Genomic DNA, 12,218 nt, shown 5'->3' on the forward strand with positions numbered 1-12,218 from the left:
ATTTCCAGCATCTGCAAATCCCTTTATTAATAAATGCTTCCCTGTGACAGAGAAGGCAGCCAGGGATTCCATCCATGAAAATCTACTTGGTTCAGAGGACTTCCGGGTCATCAAGGGAATGGCGGCATAAGGAAAAGGTCTCTCGACAAAAAAGAAGGTAAACTGCCCCAAAATCGAATTTAGACAAATACTTAATATTGCATAACTATATTAATAAAAGGGGCAAGGATGATGTCTAAGAACAAGAATAAAAAGTCCGCTCTGAAGGCTGATAAACATAAAGAGATGCAGCAAGGCGACGGGCCTAGCTCCCCCACGGCAAGCCAGGACGGAGATAATGAGGGGGAATCGGTGACTTTGTCTTTGATTCTCGGAGAGATTCGCGAGTTCCGACAAGATAACAGCAAACAGCTGGAAGATATTAAAGGAGAAATAGTAAAAACTAACTCGCGGATAGATGAAGCCGAAGCGAGGATTGTTGGAATTGAAGAGAAGCTACAAAACGCCGAGGAAGTGATAGCAGAAATGCTGAAGCTACAAGACCAACTCCAGTGGAAACTAATAGATCAAGAAGGCCGCTCGAGAAGGGAAAATGTGAGGATCTACGGAGTTCCCGAAGGAACCGAAGGTAAACCCGGATTGATGATTCCCTTCGTGGAGAAGCTGCTTAGAGAGAACCTTGATATACCGGCCGCAAAAGACCTACAGATAGAAAGGGCTCACCGCGCGTTGGCACCACAGCCTCCGGCAGGCGCCCAGCCCAGATCGATTCTGATCAGATTTCTCAGTTACAGAACGAAGGAAGGGGTGCTTAAAAGAGCATGGCAAAAGAAAGGTTTCATGTGGAACAACTGCAAAATCAGTTTAGACCACGACTACGCACCGGGGATTCTTGCCAGACGGAAGGAATATACGGAAACACGGAGAGTCCTGAAGGAAAACAACATCAGATTCCAGACCCTGTATCCAGCTCGGCTGAGAGTCTTTTCCGACGAAGGGACAAAAACTTACGCTACGGTGGAGGAGGCAACGTCAGACCTGGAGGACCGGGGACTACCTATTAAAGTTATCACCCAACCGGAGTCGCTACTGGAGAGGATTCGGCAGAAGTCGTGGCAGTTAGTGGGGCGAGGACGCTCCACTCGAACCAGAGTGTCAAACTACAAGGAAAAGCTGCAAATATTCAGACGCGAATGTACAGAGAATACAGATTAATTAAGAGAAATGACTGAAAAGAGTAAATCGGACTTAAAAGTAAAATGAAAACTGGTAACTGAAAATAATCTAGGCGGAATAACTTGAATGATAGCAATATGGTCGAGACATAAATAGGAGAAAATTCTCTATGATTATTCAAACTGCTGAGGGCCCTCTAACACAGGGTGAAGATAGAGGTTATCCCTCTGAACAGAGGCGGGTCGGTGCTCAGGCCTCACTGTGGGAAGTCGGGGAAAATTTTCAAATGTTATACGTTCAGAAATGTCTAGGGTGTGGTTATATGTCTTGGTTTACTGTTGAGAAGGGATTGCTTACTGTTTGGTTAGAAAAAAAGAGTGCTTTTTTTTCTACTAGAGAAAAATGCAAACTGAATTGGTAAAAATAATTTCCTATAATGTTAATGGGGTTTTGAATCCAATTAAAAGAAATAAGATTATGTCTAAATTGAAAAAAGAGAGGGCACAAATAGCTTTCCTCCAGGAAACACATATGAGCCAATCTGAACATGGAAAATTAAAAAGAATGGGCTTTAAGCATGTATTTTATTCATCATATAAATTGAGTCAGAAAAAAAAATCTACTTGGTTCACGGACACACAAAGCATCAGAGAAGCAGCATTCACAAGAGAAAAAACATAAATTAAACACAAATTATACACAATTTTTTTTACAAGGACACAATTGGAATTAAAAAAAGTCAAATTTTAGTACAAAGAGATCAAAGTAGTCACAGTGTTGCTAAACTGTACAGATTAGGATTGTGCCAGTTGGTTCAAGAACTGAATGGTTGAAGGAAGGTAGGTGTTCTTGAACCTGGTGGTGTGGGACTGCAGGCTTCTGTACCTCCTGCTCAGTGATAGCAGGGCCGGGATGAATCACAATCAGGTTTATTGTCACTGACATACCAGGGGTGATTGATAAGCTCGTGGCCTAAGGTAGACACAGTCAATTTTAGAAAACCTAGCACATTTATTTTTCCTACATTTACACACTTAGTCCAGCGGTCGTGGAGCATACGGATCCCTTCTTTGTGGAAGTCAGTGTCTTGGACCTCCAGAAGTGGTCCACAGCAGGGGTGATTGATAAGTTTGTGGCCTAAGGTAGAAGGCGATGAGGAGAAACTTCAAACTTTCTGCATAATCACTCAAAGACTTGGAACTGCACGTGCATGTAACGAGAGCTGTATAACGCATCTCCTTCTACCTTAGGCCACAAACTTATCAAACACCCCTGCTGTGGACCACCTGGAGGTCCAAGATGCTCTCGTTACATGCACGTGCAGTTCACCTCTTTGAGTGATCACGCAGAAAGTTTGAAGTTAATAACTCATTTCGTTCTACATTAGGCCACGAACTTATCAATCACCCCTGCCGTGGGCCACTTCTACAAAGAAGGGATCCGTATGCTCCACGACCGCTGGACTAAGTGTGTACATGTAGGAGGGGACTATGTTGAAAAATAAATGTGCCAGGTTTTCTAAAATTAACTCCTTCTACCTTAGGCCACGAACTTATCAATCACCCCTTGTTATGTCATGCAATTTGTTGTTTTGTAGCAGCAAATTTCTACATGTGTAGAAATTCACTAGATTCTTCGGTAAGACCCCAAGACATACAAGTAGAATTAAGCTCTTCAGCCAATCGAGTCTGCTCTGCTATTTCATCATGGCTGATTTATTATCCCTCTCATCCCCATTCTCCTGCCTTTGTTGCCCGACTAATCAAGAACCTATCAATCTACGCTTTAAATAAATCCAGCCTCTGTGGTAATGAATTCCACAGATTCACCATCCTCTGGCGAAAGAAATTCCTCATCATCTCTGTTCTATTCTGAGGCTGTGCCCTCGGGTCCTAGATTCTCCCTCTATTGGAAACATCATCTCCATGTTCACTCTAGCTAGACCTTTAAATACTGAGGAGGTAACGTACCAAATCTCCTCAAACTCCTAATGAAATATAACTGTTAGCGTGCCTTCTTCATAATTGGTGGGTACATACAGTTATAAGAAAGAACACAATTCTAGGAGCAGGGAGAAGATGGTGGCGCGACGCGGCGCGACGCAGCGTACGCGTTCATTCCGAATGATATCGTATGTGTTAACTAAGATGCCGTGCACAATCCTGATTTGATGGAGACAGTCGTGAGAAGCACAGAGGAACACCTGGAGAAACTTCTGAAATGCCCACTTCGCTGCTGCTGCTACTGTGCGATCGAGAATCTCCGGAGGGGAAGGCCCCAAATCCTCAGCTTTGCCTATTGCCTGTTGCCGGGGTCGAGGTCGAAGCGTTCGGCAGAGACGGTGCTCGGTGCTCGGTGTCGGAGAGCTGGTCGGAGGCTCGGAGTTATCGGACGAACTCGGAGTCGGACTGTGGTCGGATGCTTCCAGGATGCTGCATTGGCAAGTTTGCGGCGCTGGAGGTTCACCGTCTGCGTCAGATGATGGGACTTTCGAGAGACTTTGAGATTTTTTACTGTGCCCATGGTCTGTTCTTTATCAAATTACGGTATTGCTTGCACTGTTGTAACTATGCGTTATAATTATGTGTTTTTTTGTCAGTTTTTCAGTCGGTTTGTCATGTGTTTCTGTGATACTGTTCTGGAGAAACATTGTATCATTTCTTAATGCATGCATTACTAAATGACAATAAAAGAGGACTGCGTGTCCTCATAACCTGATCTAATCTAATTAGAACGAAAACAATGTCTACTGTAGTGCAAAATTGTTAAAAGTAGTCATAGCACTAGTAAATGTGCTATGCAGGTTGGTTCAAAAACCAAACGGTTGAAGGGAAGTAGCTGTTCTTGAACCTGGTGGTGTGGAGCCTCCTGCTCAGTGGCAGTCGTGAGAAGGTGGCATTGGCAGGATGGTACCTGAAGAAGAATACCACGTCCAGAATATTTAATATTCCCTGACAGTGGCATGCTCTCCGATTCTGGTCACACCCTTGTGAAGTGTTCTGCCTCAGAACAGGGAGTCAGCAATGCGGCTCTGAGAGTGAGATTTCTTCACCTGGTGATGGAGAAGTCAGTAAAGGCTCAGACACTGTGTGTACTCACAGTCGTAGAGTCATACAGCGCAGGGACAGTCCTTTCTGCATGCCAATCTTCAAATCCCTTATCTACCTCAATCCTATTCATCAGCACTTCAAGTTCAAGTTAATTCTCATTCAACCATACACAGCTAAACAGAACAACATCCCTCAGGGTCCAAGGTGCAAAACACAGTGTGTGTATATATTTATATATTTCACACAGCACATAAAACCATATGAACACAATAATATTAGCCAATAAACAAGTATATTGTAGATTTACAAATTGACATAGTGTGCATATATAACATATAGTTGAGTATACAACTGTATCAAGTCAAGTCACTTTTTATTGTCATTTTGACCATAACTGCTGGTACAGTACACAGTAAAAATGAGACAACGTTTTCAGGACCATGGTGCTACATGAAACAATACAAAAACTACACCGAACTACGTAAAGCAACACAAAAACTACACTAGACTACAGACCTACCCAGGACTGCATGAAGTGCACAAGACAGTGCAGGCATTACAATAAATAAGACAATAGGCACAGTAGAGGGCAGTAGGTTGGTGTCAGTCCAGACTAATGACACAATCATAAATAATGCGTACTGGGTGGTAGCAGGGTATTCAGAACACAGAGCCTGGGGGAAGAAGCTATTATCCAGCCTAACTGTCCTCCTTCTGTAACCTTTATGATTTAGTAATTCCAGTGTTAATTAGTTTTTATAAAACCATAAGATATTGAGCAGAATTAGGCCACATAACCCATCAAGTCAGTTCCACCATCCATCACGGCTGATTTATTATCCCTCTCAACCCCATTCTCCTGCCTTCGCCCCGTAACCTTTGACACCCTTACTAATCCAGAAACTATCAACCTCCACTTTAAATATTCCTGATAACCTGGCCGCCGCAGCTGTCTGTCACAATGAATTCCATAGATTCACTGCCCTCTGGCTAAATAAATTCCTCTTCATCTCTGTTCTAAAGGGTTGTCCTCTATTATGAGGTTGTGATCTCTGGTCCTATTCTCTCCCACTACTGGAAATACATTTTCCCTTTCTACTCTATCAATATTCGATAGGTTTCAATGAGATCTCCCCTTATTCTTGTACAGTGAATTCAGAGCTATCACACGCTCCCCATATGCTAATTCTCATCAACGTCCTCTGGACCTTCTCCAATACCAGTACCTCCTTTCTTTGATAAGGGGTCCAAAACTGCTCACAATGTTCCAAATGCCATCTGACCAGTGCCTTGAATAGCCTCAGCATCACACTGTTGCTTTTATATTTTAGTCTTTCTGGAATCAATGCTGACATTGCATTTATCTTCCTTACTACTGACTCAACCTGCACCAGGACTCCCAGGTCCCTTTGCTCCTCTGATTTCTGAGTTTGCTTTTAATTTAGAAAATAGTTCACGCCCTTATTCTTTCTTCGGAAGTGCATGACCTTACACTTCCCTACGTTGTATTCCTTCCGCCACCTCTTCACCAATTCTTCTAATCATTCCACATCCTTCTACAGACTTCCTGCTTCCTCAACACTACCTGCCCCTCCATCTAACCTTTATCTTCTGCAAACTTGGCCACAAAGACCTCATGCTATATTCCGTTTTATGTTCATGATCTGGATCACAAGAAATTCTGCAGGCGCTAGAAATCCAAAACAAAATGCTGGAGCAAGTCAGCATCCATGGAACAGTGAAGAATACATGGAGCTGCAGCCACAGAGAACGTAGTGTGGGCAAACAGGATGCAAGGGGCATGATGAAGTAGAATGGGAGATCAAGAGAGTGTGCCCCACATATCATGCAGAGTCTGATGAAAAAAAAATCATCACTTCAAAGATGTATGGATTTTTACACATTCAGAGACTCAGGCACACAAGACATTGGAAGAATACCCCACTGCACAGGATCAAAGGATCAATAACAGATCCGATGCTGAGGGTTATAAACTCATCCTGGGCACTAGCCACACCACTGCTGAGAACATCTTCAAAATGGGATGCCCTTTATTACCCTTAATAACCCCAACCATCCACCGTCTTCTCATTGCTACCATCAGGGAGGTACAGGAGCCTGAAGACAAACACTCACAATGCTTAAGGAACAGCTTCTTCCTCTTGGACATCAGATTTCTGAATGGACAATGAACCCATGGACACCACCTCATGATTTTGCTCTCTTCTTACATTACTTTTTTAATATATTTCTTATGGTAACTTACAGTAATTTTTTAATGTATTGTACTGTACTGCTGCTGCAAAACAAATCTCATGACATATGGAACATTGGGGGGGCTTCTTCACACAGAGAATGGTGGGAGTATGGAATGAGCTGCCAGATGAAGTGGGAAATGCAGGCTCACTTTTAACATTTAAGAAAACCTTGGACAGGTACCTGGATGAGAGGTCGAAGGAAGGATATGGTCCAGGTGCAGGTCAGTGGGACTAGGCAGAAAAAGGCCTGTTTCTGTGCTGGAATGTTCTATGGTTCTATATATCAGTGATAATAAACCTGATTCTGATAATGAAACAGGTTCCAATTCTGGCTAGGTCTTTATTCCTCGGAACATAGGAGCATGAGGGGTGACCTTATAGAGTAGATGTGTAGAAAATCAGCAGGGAGATTAGGCAGTGAGAATGTACATAGGCTTTTTTCACAGAGATTCTGATTCTGACATCCGACCACAATATAAACCATCCATCTCCACTGATTACCCAGTACCCAAACACCTCCAGAGTCTTACCCCATCCTAACCCACTGTCAACAACAACCCACCCATGGAAGGAGGGAAGTGGATGAAGGGTGTCTTCTCAAGAACAGTTGGGGATGGGCAAGAAATACTGGCACCACCAATAAATTAACACTGGACAGCAGAGCAACACATGTTCACTACCACACAGATGTAGCTGCCCCAGTTTGATCCTAGATTCCATTAGTGGTCAACAGAGGAAAGGCTAGGCAGCTTCAAGTTCCTGGATGTTAACATCTCTCAGGATCTATCCTGGGCCCAACACATCAACCACTTTATTTGGTACACCTGTACACCTGCTCATCAATGCAAATATCTAGTCAGCCAATCATGTGGCAGCAACTCAATACATGCAGACATGGTCAAGAGGTTCAGTTGTTATTCAGACCAAACATCAGAATGGGAAAGAAACGTGATCTAAGTGACTTCGACCGTGGAAGGACTGTTGGTGCCAGACAGGGTGGTTTGAGCATCTCAGAAACTGCTGATCTCCTGGGATTTTCACGCACACCAGTCTCTAGAGTTTACAGGAAAGGTGTGAAAAACAAAAAACATCCAATGAATGGCCTTGTTAATGAGAGCAGTCAGGGGAGAATGGCCAGGCTGGTTCAAGTTGAAGGGAAGGTGACAGTAACTCAAATAACCACGTGTAACTACAGTGGTGTGCAGAAGAGCATCTCTGAACGAACAACACATCAAACCTTGAAGCAGATGGGCTGCAGCAGCAGAAGACCATGAACATACACTCCGTGGCCACTCTATTAGGTACAAGGGGTACCTAATAAACTGATCACTGAGTGTCTATCAGTGCCAACCTGGTTCTAAGAAGACTGGGTAGGCAAAAGATGAACCAGAATTATTCCCAGCAGTAGTGCCAAGGGTCCCAATGACCACCCACCACTGCTAATTCTTGTATAATGTAGCAGAATGTACTTCAGAGGGATTACATTCACATAGCACTGGCTAACCCCTTGCACTAGAGGCACTATAGACAACTCCATTATGTACTATGTTCAACCCTTCAATAATTTTGTGTACTTCATAGAGATGTATTCTTAATCACTCAAACAACACTGCAAGTGGCTGCATCATCTTTCTTTAGAACTTTAAACACAGCACAGTACAGGCCCTTCGGCCCACAATGTTATGCCGACCCTTTAATCTACTCTAAGTTTGATGTCACCCTTCCCTCCCACATAGCCCTCCATTTTTCTATCATCCACGTTGCTGAAGTGAAAAGCCCTAGCTCGCTGGAACAATATTAGTTATATATTTATTTATTTTTATTTAAAGATACAGCTCAGGAACAGGCCCTTCCCACACTGCCCAATTACACCTTTAGGATGAGGGAGGACACTGGAGCACCCAAAGGAAACCCACTAGTCCTGCCCTTACAGACAGTGGCAGGAATTGAACCGGAGTCACTACTGCTATAAAGCATTACGCTAACCGCTATACTACCGTAGCACTCTTGACCATTAAGCTTCAGAGCTGCTGAGGGACACCAAAACTCTACTGACCTCCTCAACAAACTCAGTCTTTCCCCTCCACAATGGAGTCAAATTAAATAGACCAAACTGCTCCAGAATAGCCTTCTCCCGGTGCAAGACATGGCCAACAATTCCACTCGATGCAAACATTCAGCAACAATTCTCAACACACATTCACTTCCAATATTACATGATTGCTGGCAGCCTTCAAACATCCAGAGCCCAGATTGTCCCCGCAGACATTAAACACCCACCCACCCCATATCCCCTGTAAATATATATCTTATCACCTGTAGATATATTCATTAACTGACCCCATCCTCTATAGATACAGACATTAACTCAGCCTCACTTCCTGTGGACACGTACGATAACCACAGCCTCAGTCCCAGTAGATATAGACTTTAAAACCCCCTCAATCCCTGTAGGTACAGACAATAAACTACAACACAGGCCCTGCAGATTCAGACATTACCACTTCACTCCCTTAAATACAAACATTAACGTCACTCACTCAGCCCCTGTAGATACAGATGTAAACATCTCCTTGCTCTTATATAGACATTAACCCCTTCATCCCTATACATACCAATGTTAACACACACTCACTCCCCATAGACAGACACTAACCCCCTCTCACTCCTGTAGATACAGACGTTAACCCCCTCACTCCTGTAGATAGATATTACCTCCCCTCACTCCCAGTACAGATGTTAACCCCCTCACTCCTGTAGATACAGACATTAACCCCCTCTCACTCCTGTAGATACAGACGTTAACCCCCTCACTCCTGTAGATAGATATTACCTCCCCTCACTCCCAGTACAGATGTTAACCCCCCTCACTCCTGTAGATACAGACATTAACCCCCTCTCACTCCTGTAGATACAGACATTAACCCCCTCACTCCTGTAGATAGATATTAACTCCCCTCACTCCCAGTAGATACAGACATTAACCCCCTCACTCCTGTAGATACAGACGTTAACCTCCCTCACTCCTGTAGATAGATATTACCTCCCCTCACTCCCAGTACAGATGCTAACCCCCCTCACTCCTGTAGATAGACATTAACCCCCTCTCATTCCTGTAGATTCAGACGTTAACCCTCCTCACTCCTGTAGATACAGACATTAACCCCCTCTCACTCCTGTAGATAGACATTAACCCCCTCTCATTCCTGTAGATACAGACGTTAACCCTCCTCACTCCTGTAGATACAGACATTAACCCCCTCTCACTCCTGTAGATGCAAACGTTAACCCTCCTCACTCCTGTAGATAGATATTACCTCCCCTCACTCCCAGTACAGATGTTAACCCCCCTCACTCCTGTAGATACAGATGTTAACCCACCTCACTCCCAGTAGGTACAGATGTTAACCCACCTCACTCCCAGTAGATACAGACATTAACCCCCCTCACTCCTGTAGATACAGGTGTTAACCCCCTCACTCCCCATTAATACGGATGTTAACCCCCCCTATAGATATAGAGTTTAACTCTCTCACTCCTGTAGATACAGACATTAACCCCCCTCACACCCAGTAGATACAGACATTAACCCCCTCACTCCTGTAGGTACAAATATTATCCCCTCTCACTGACTGTAGATACAGGTGTTAACCCCCTCACTCCCCATTGATATGGATGTTAACCCCCCCCCCACAGATACAGACATTAACTCCCTCACTCCCAGTAAATACAGAGGTTAACCCACCTCACTCCTGTAGATACAGGCATTGACCCCCTCACTCCCAGTAGATACAGACATTAATCTGCCTCCCTCCCAGTAGATACAGAAGTTACTCCGCCTCACTCTCAGTAGATACAGATGTTAACCCACCTTACTCCCAGTAGATACAGACATTAACCCACCTCACTCCCAGTAGATACAGACATTAACCCCCCCTCACTCCTGTAGATACAGACATTAACCCCCTCACTCCCAGTAGATACAGACATTAACCCCCCTTCACTCCTGTAGATACAGGCATTGACCCCCTCACTCCCAGTAGATACAGACATTAATCTGCCTCCCTCCCAGTAGATAAAGTTAATCCGCCTCACTCTCAGTAGATACAGATGTTAACCCACCTTACTCCCAGTAGATACAGACATTAACCCCCTCACTCCTGTAGATACAAATGTTATCCCCTCTCACTGACTGTAGATATAGGTGTTAACCCCCTCACTCCCCATTGATATGGATGTTAACCCCCCCCATAGATACAGACATTAACTCTCTCACTCCCAGTAAATACAGAGGTTAACCCACCTCACTCCTGTAGATACAGGCATTGACCCCCTCACTCCCAGTAGATACAGACATTAATCTGCCTCCCTCCCAGTAGATACAGAAGTTAATCCGCCTCACTCTCAGTAGATACAGATGTTAACCCACCTTACTCCCAGTAGATACAGACATTAACCCACCTCACTCCCAGTAGATACAGACATTAACCCCCCTCACTCCTGTAGATACAGGTGTTAACCCCCTCACTCCCCATTGAAACAGATGTTAACCCCCCCATAGATACAGAGATTAACTCCCTCACTCCTGTAGATACAGACATTAACCCCCCCTCACTCCCAGTAGATACAGATATTAACCCCCTCACTCCTGTAGATACAAATGTTATTGCCTCTCACTGACTGTAGATCCAGGTGTTAACCCCCTCACTCCCCATTGATATGGATGTTAACCCCCCCATAGATACAGGCATTAACCCCCTCACTCCCAGTAGATACAGACATTAACCACCTCACTCCCTGTTAGTACAGACATTAAACCCTCTCAGTCCCTGTAGATACAGACGTTACCACCCCCCTGACCGTAGATACAGACGTTAACCCTATTCATTCCTATAGATATAGAAGTTAAACATCCCCCCCCCCCCGCACCACCGCAATCCTTGTGTATATATTCAGTCCAGACCCGTTCCCTCCCCCTGACACGGAGCTAAGCGTGTTGTCCCGCCGCGGCTCTCTTTCAGCCTTACCGTGGCTACGGGCGGCGGCTTCGGCCGTGCCCGGGGCGAGCAGCAGCAGGTGCAGAGAGAGCAGGGCTCGGAGCTCGCTCCTCGGTGCCTTCATCCTCGGTCTGACAGGCGGGACGGAGCGAGGCGACGAGGGAAGGCAGGACCGCGGGGGTGACCTTCAGCGGCTCACATCTCCCACCCGCTCCCGGCTGCGCTCCGCCGCCGTCCGCCGCCACAGCAGCAGCGAGTGGTCCACCGGCGGCGCGCGTGCACGCGGCCTGACGTCACCGGGAGCGCGCATTACATCAAACACCAACACCCCCTTCGCAAACAATTTGATCGCAGACCCCGCTTGCTGCAAAAAGCCGCGTTTTCTGCATTTATATAACTACCTCATTCATCACAGGGGTGCATTGGAGCATTATTGAGTGATATTTATATTTATTGTGCTTTTATGCCGCATCTTATCCAGAGTAACAATCATTTCGTTCTCCTTTACACTCGTGTACCGAAGAATGACAATAAACAATCTTAATAATAATAGCTCCTTTACAGAGCACTTTTCATTCAAAGGCGATGTGGTTCAAAGTGCTTTACAATGGGATAAAGTGAAAATAAAAGACCTTGAATTCAGAATTAAGATCTTGAATCTTAAACTCTGCATTGAACCGTTTAATGAATGCATATTTGGTTATATACTATAGTGCATATTCTATATATATTCAATT

The 12,218-nt window shown here is 44.7% G+C and overlaps 1 protein-coding gene across 2 annotated transcripts in view; it reads right to left on the reverse strand.

Moving 5' to 3' along the window:
• The window catches only part of ptprna (protein tyrosine phosphatase receptor type Na), a 238,779-nt gene extending 227,031 nt beyond the window's left edge, over positions 1 to 11,748 (reverse strand). For both annotated transcript variants that reach the window (XM_063051378.1, XM_063051377.1), the window contains exon 1: positions 11,512 to 11,748. In XM_063051378.1, coding sequence (XP_062907448.1) covers positions 11,512 to 11,605 — 94 coding nt within the window. In that variant the 5' untranslated portion in view covers positions 11,606 to 11,748. The remainder of the gene's footprint in view (positions 1 to 11,511) is intronic.
• Positions 11,749 to 12,218: the final 470 nt, after the last annotated feature.

This window comes from Mobula hypostoma, chromosome 6, assembly GCF_963921235.1.
Source record: "Mobula hypostoma chromosome 6, sMobHyp1.1, whole genome shotgun sequence".
Taxonomy (NCBI): Eukaryota; Metazoa; Chordata; class Chondrichthyes; order Myliobatiformes; family Myliobatidae; genus Mobula; species Mobula hypostoma.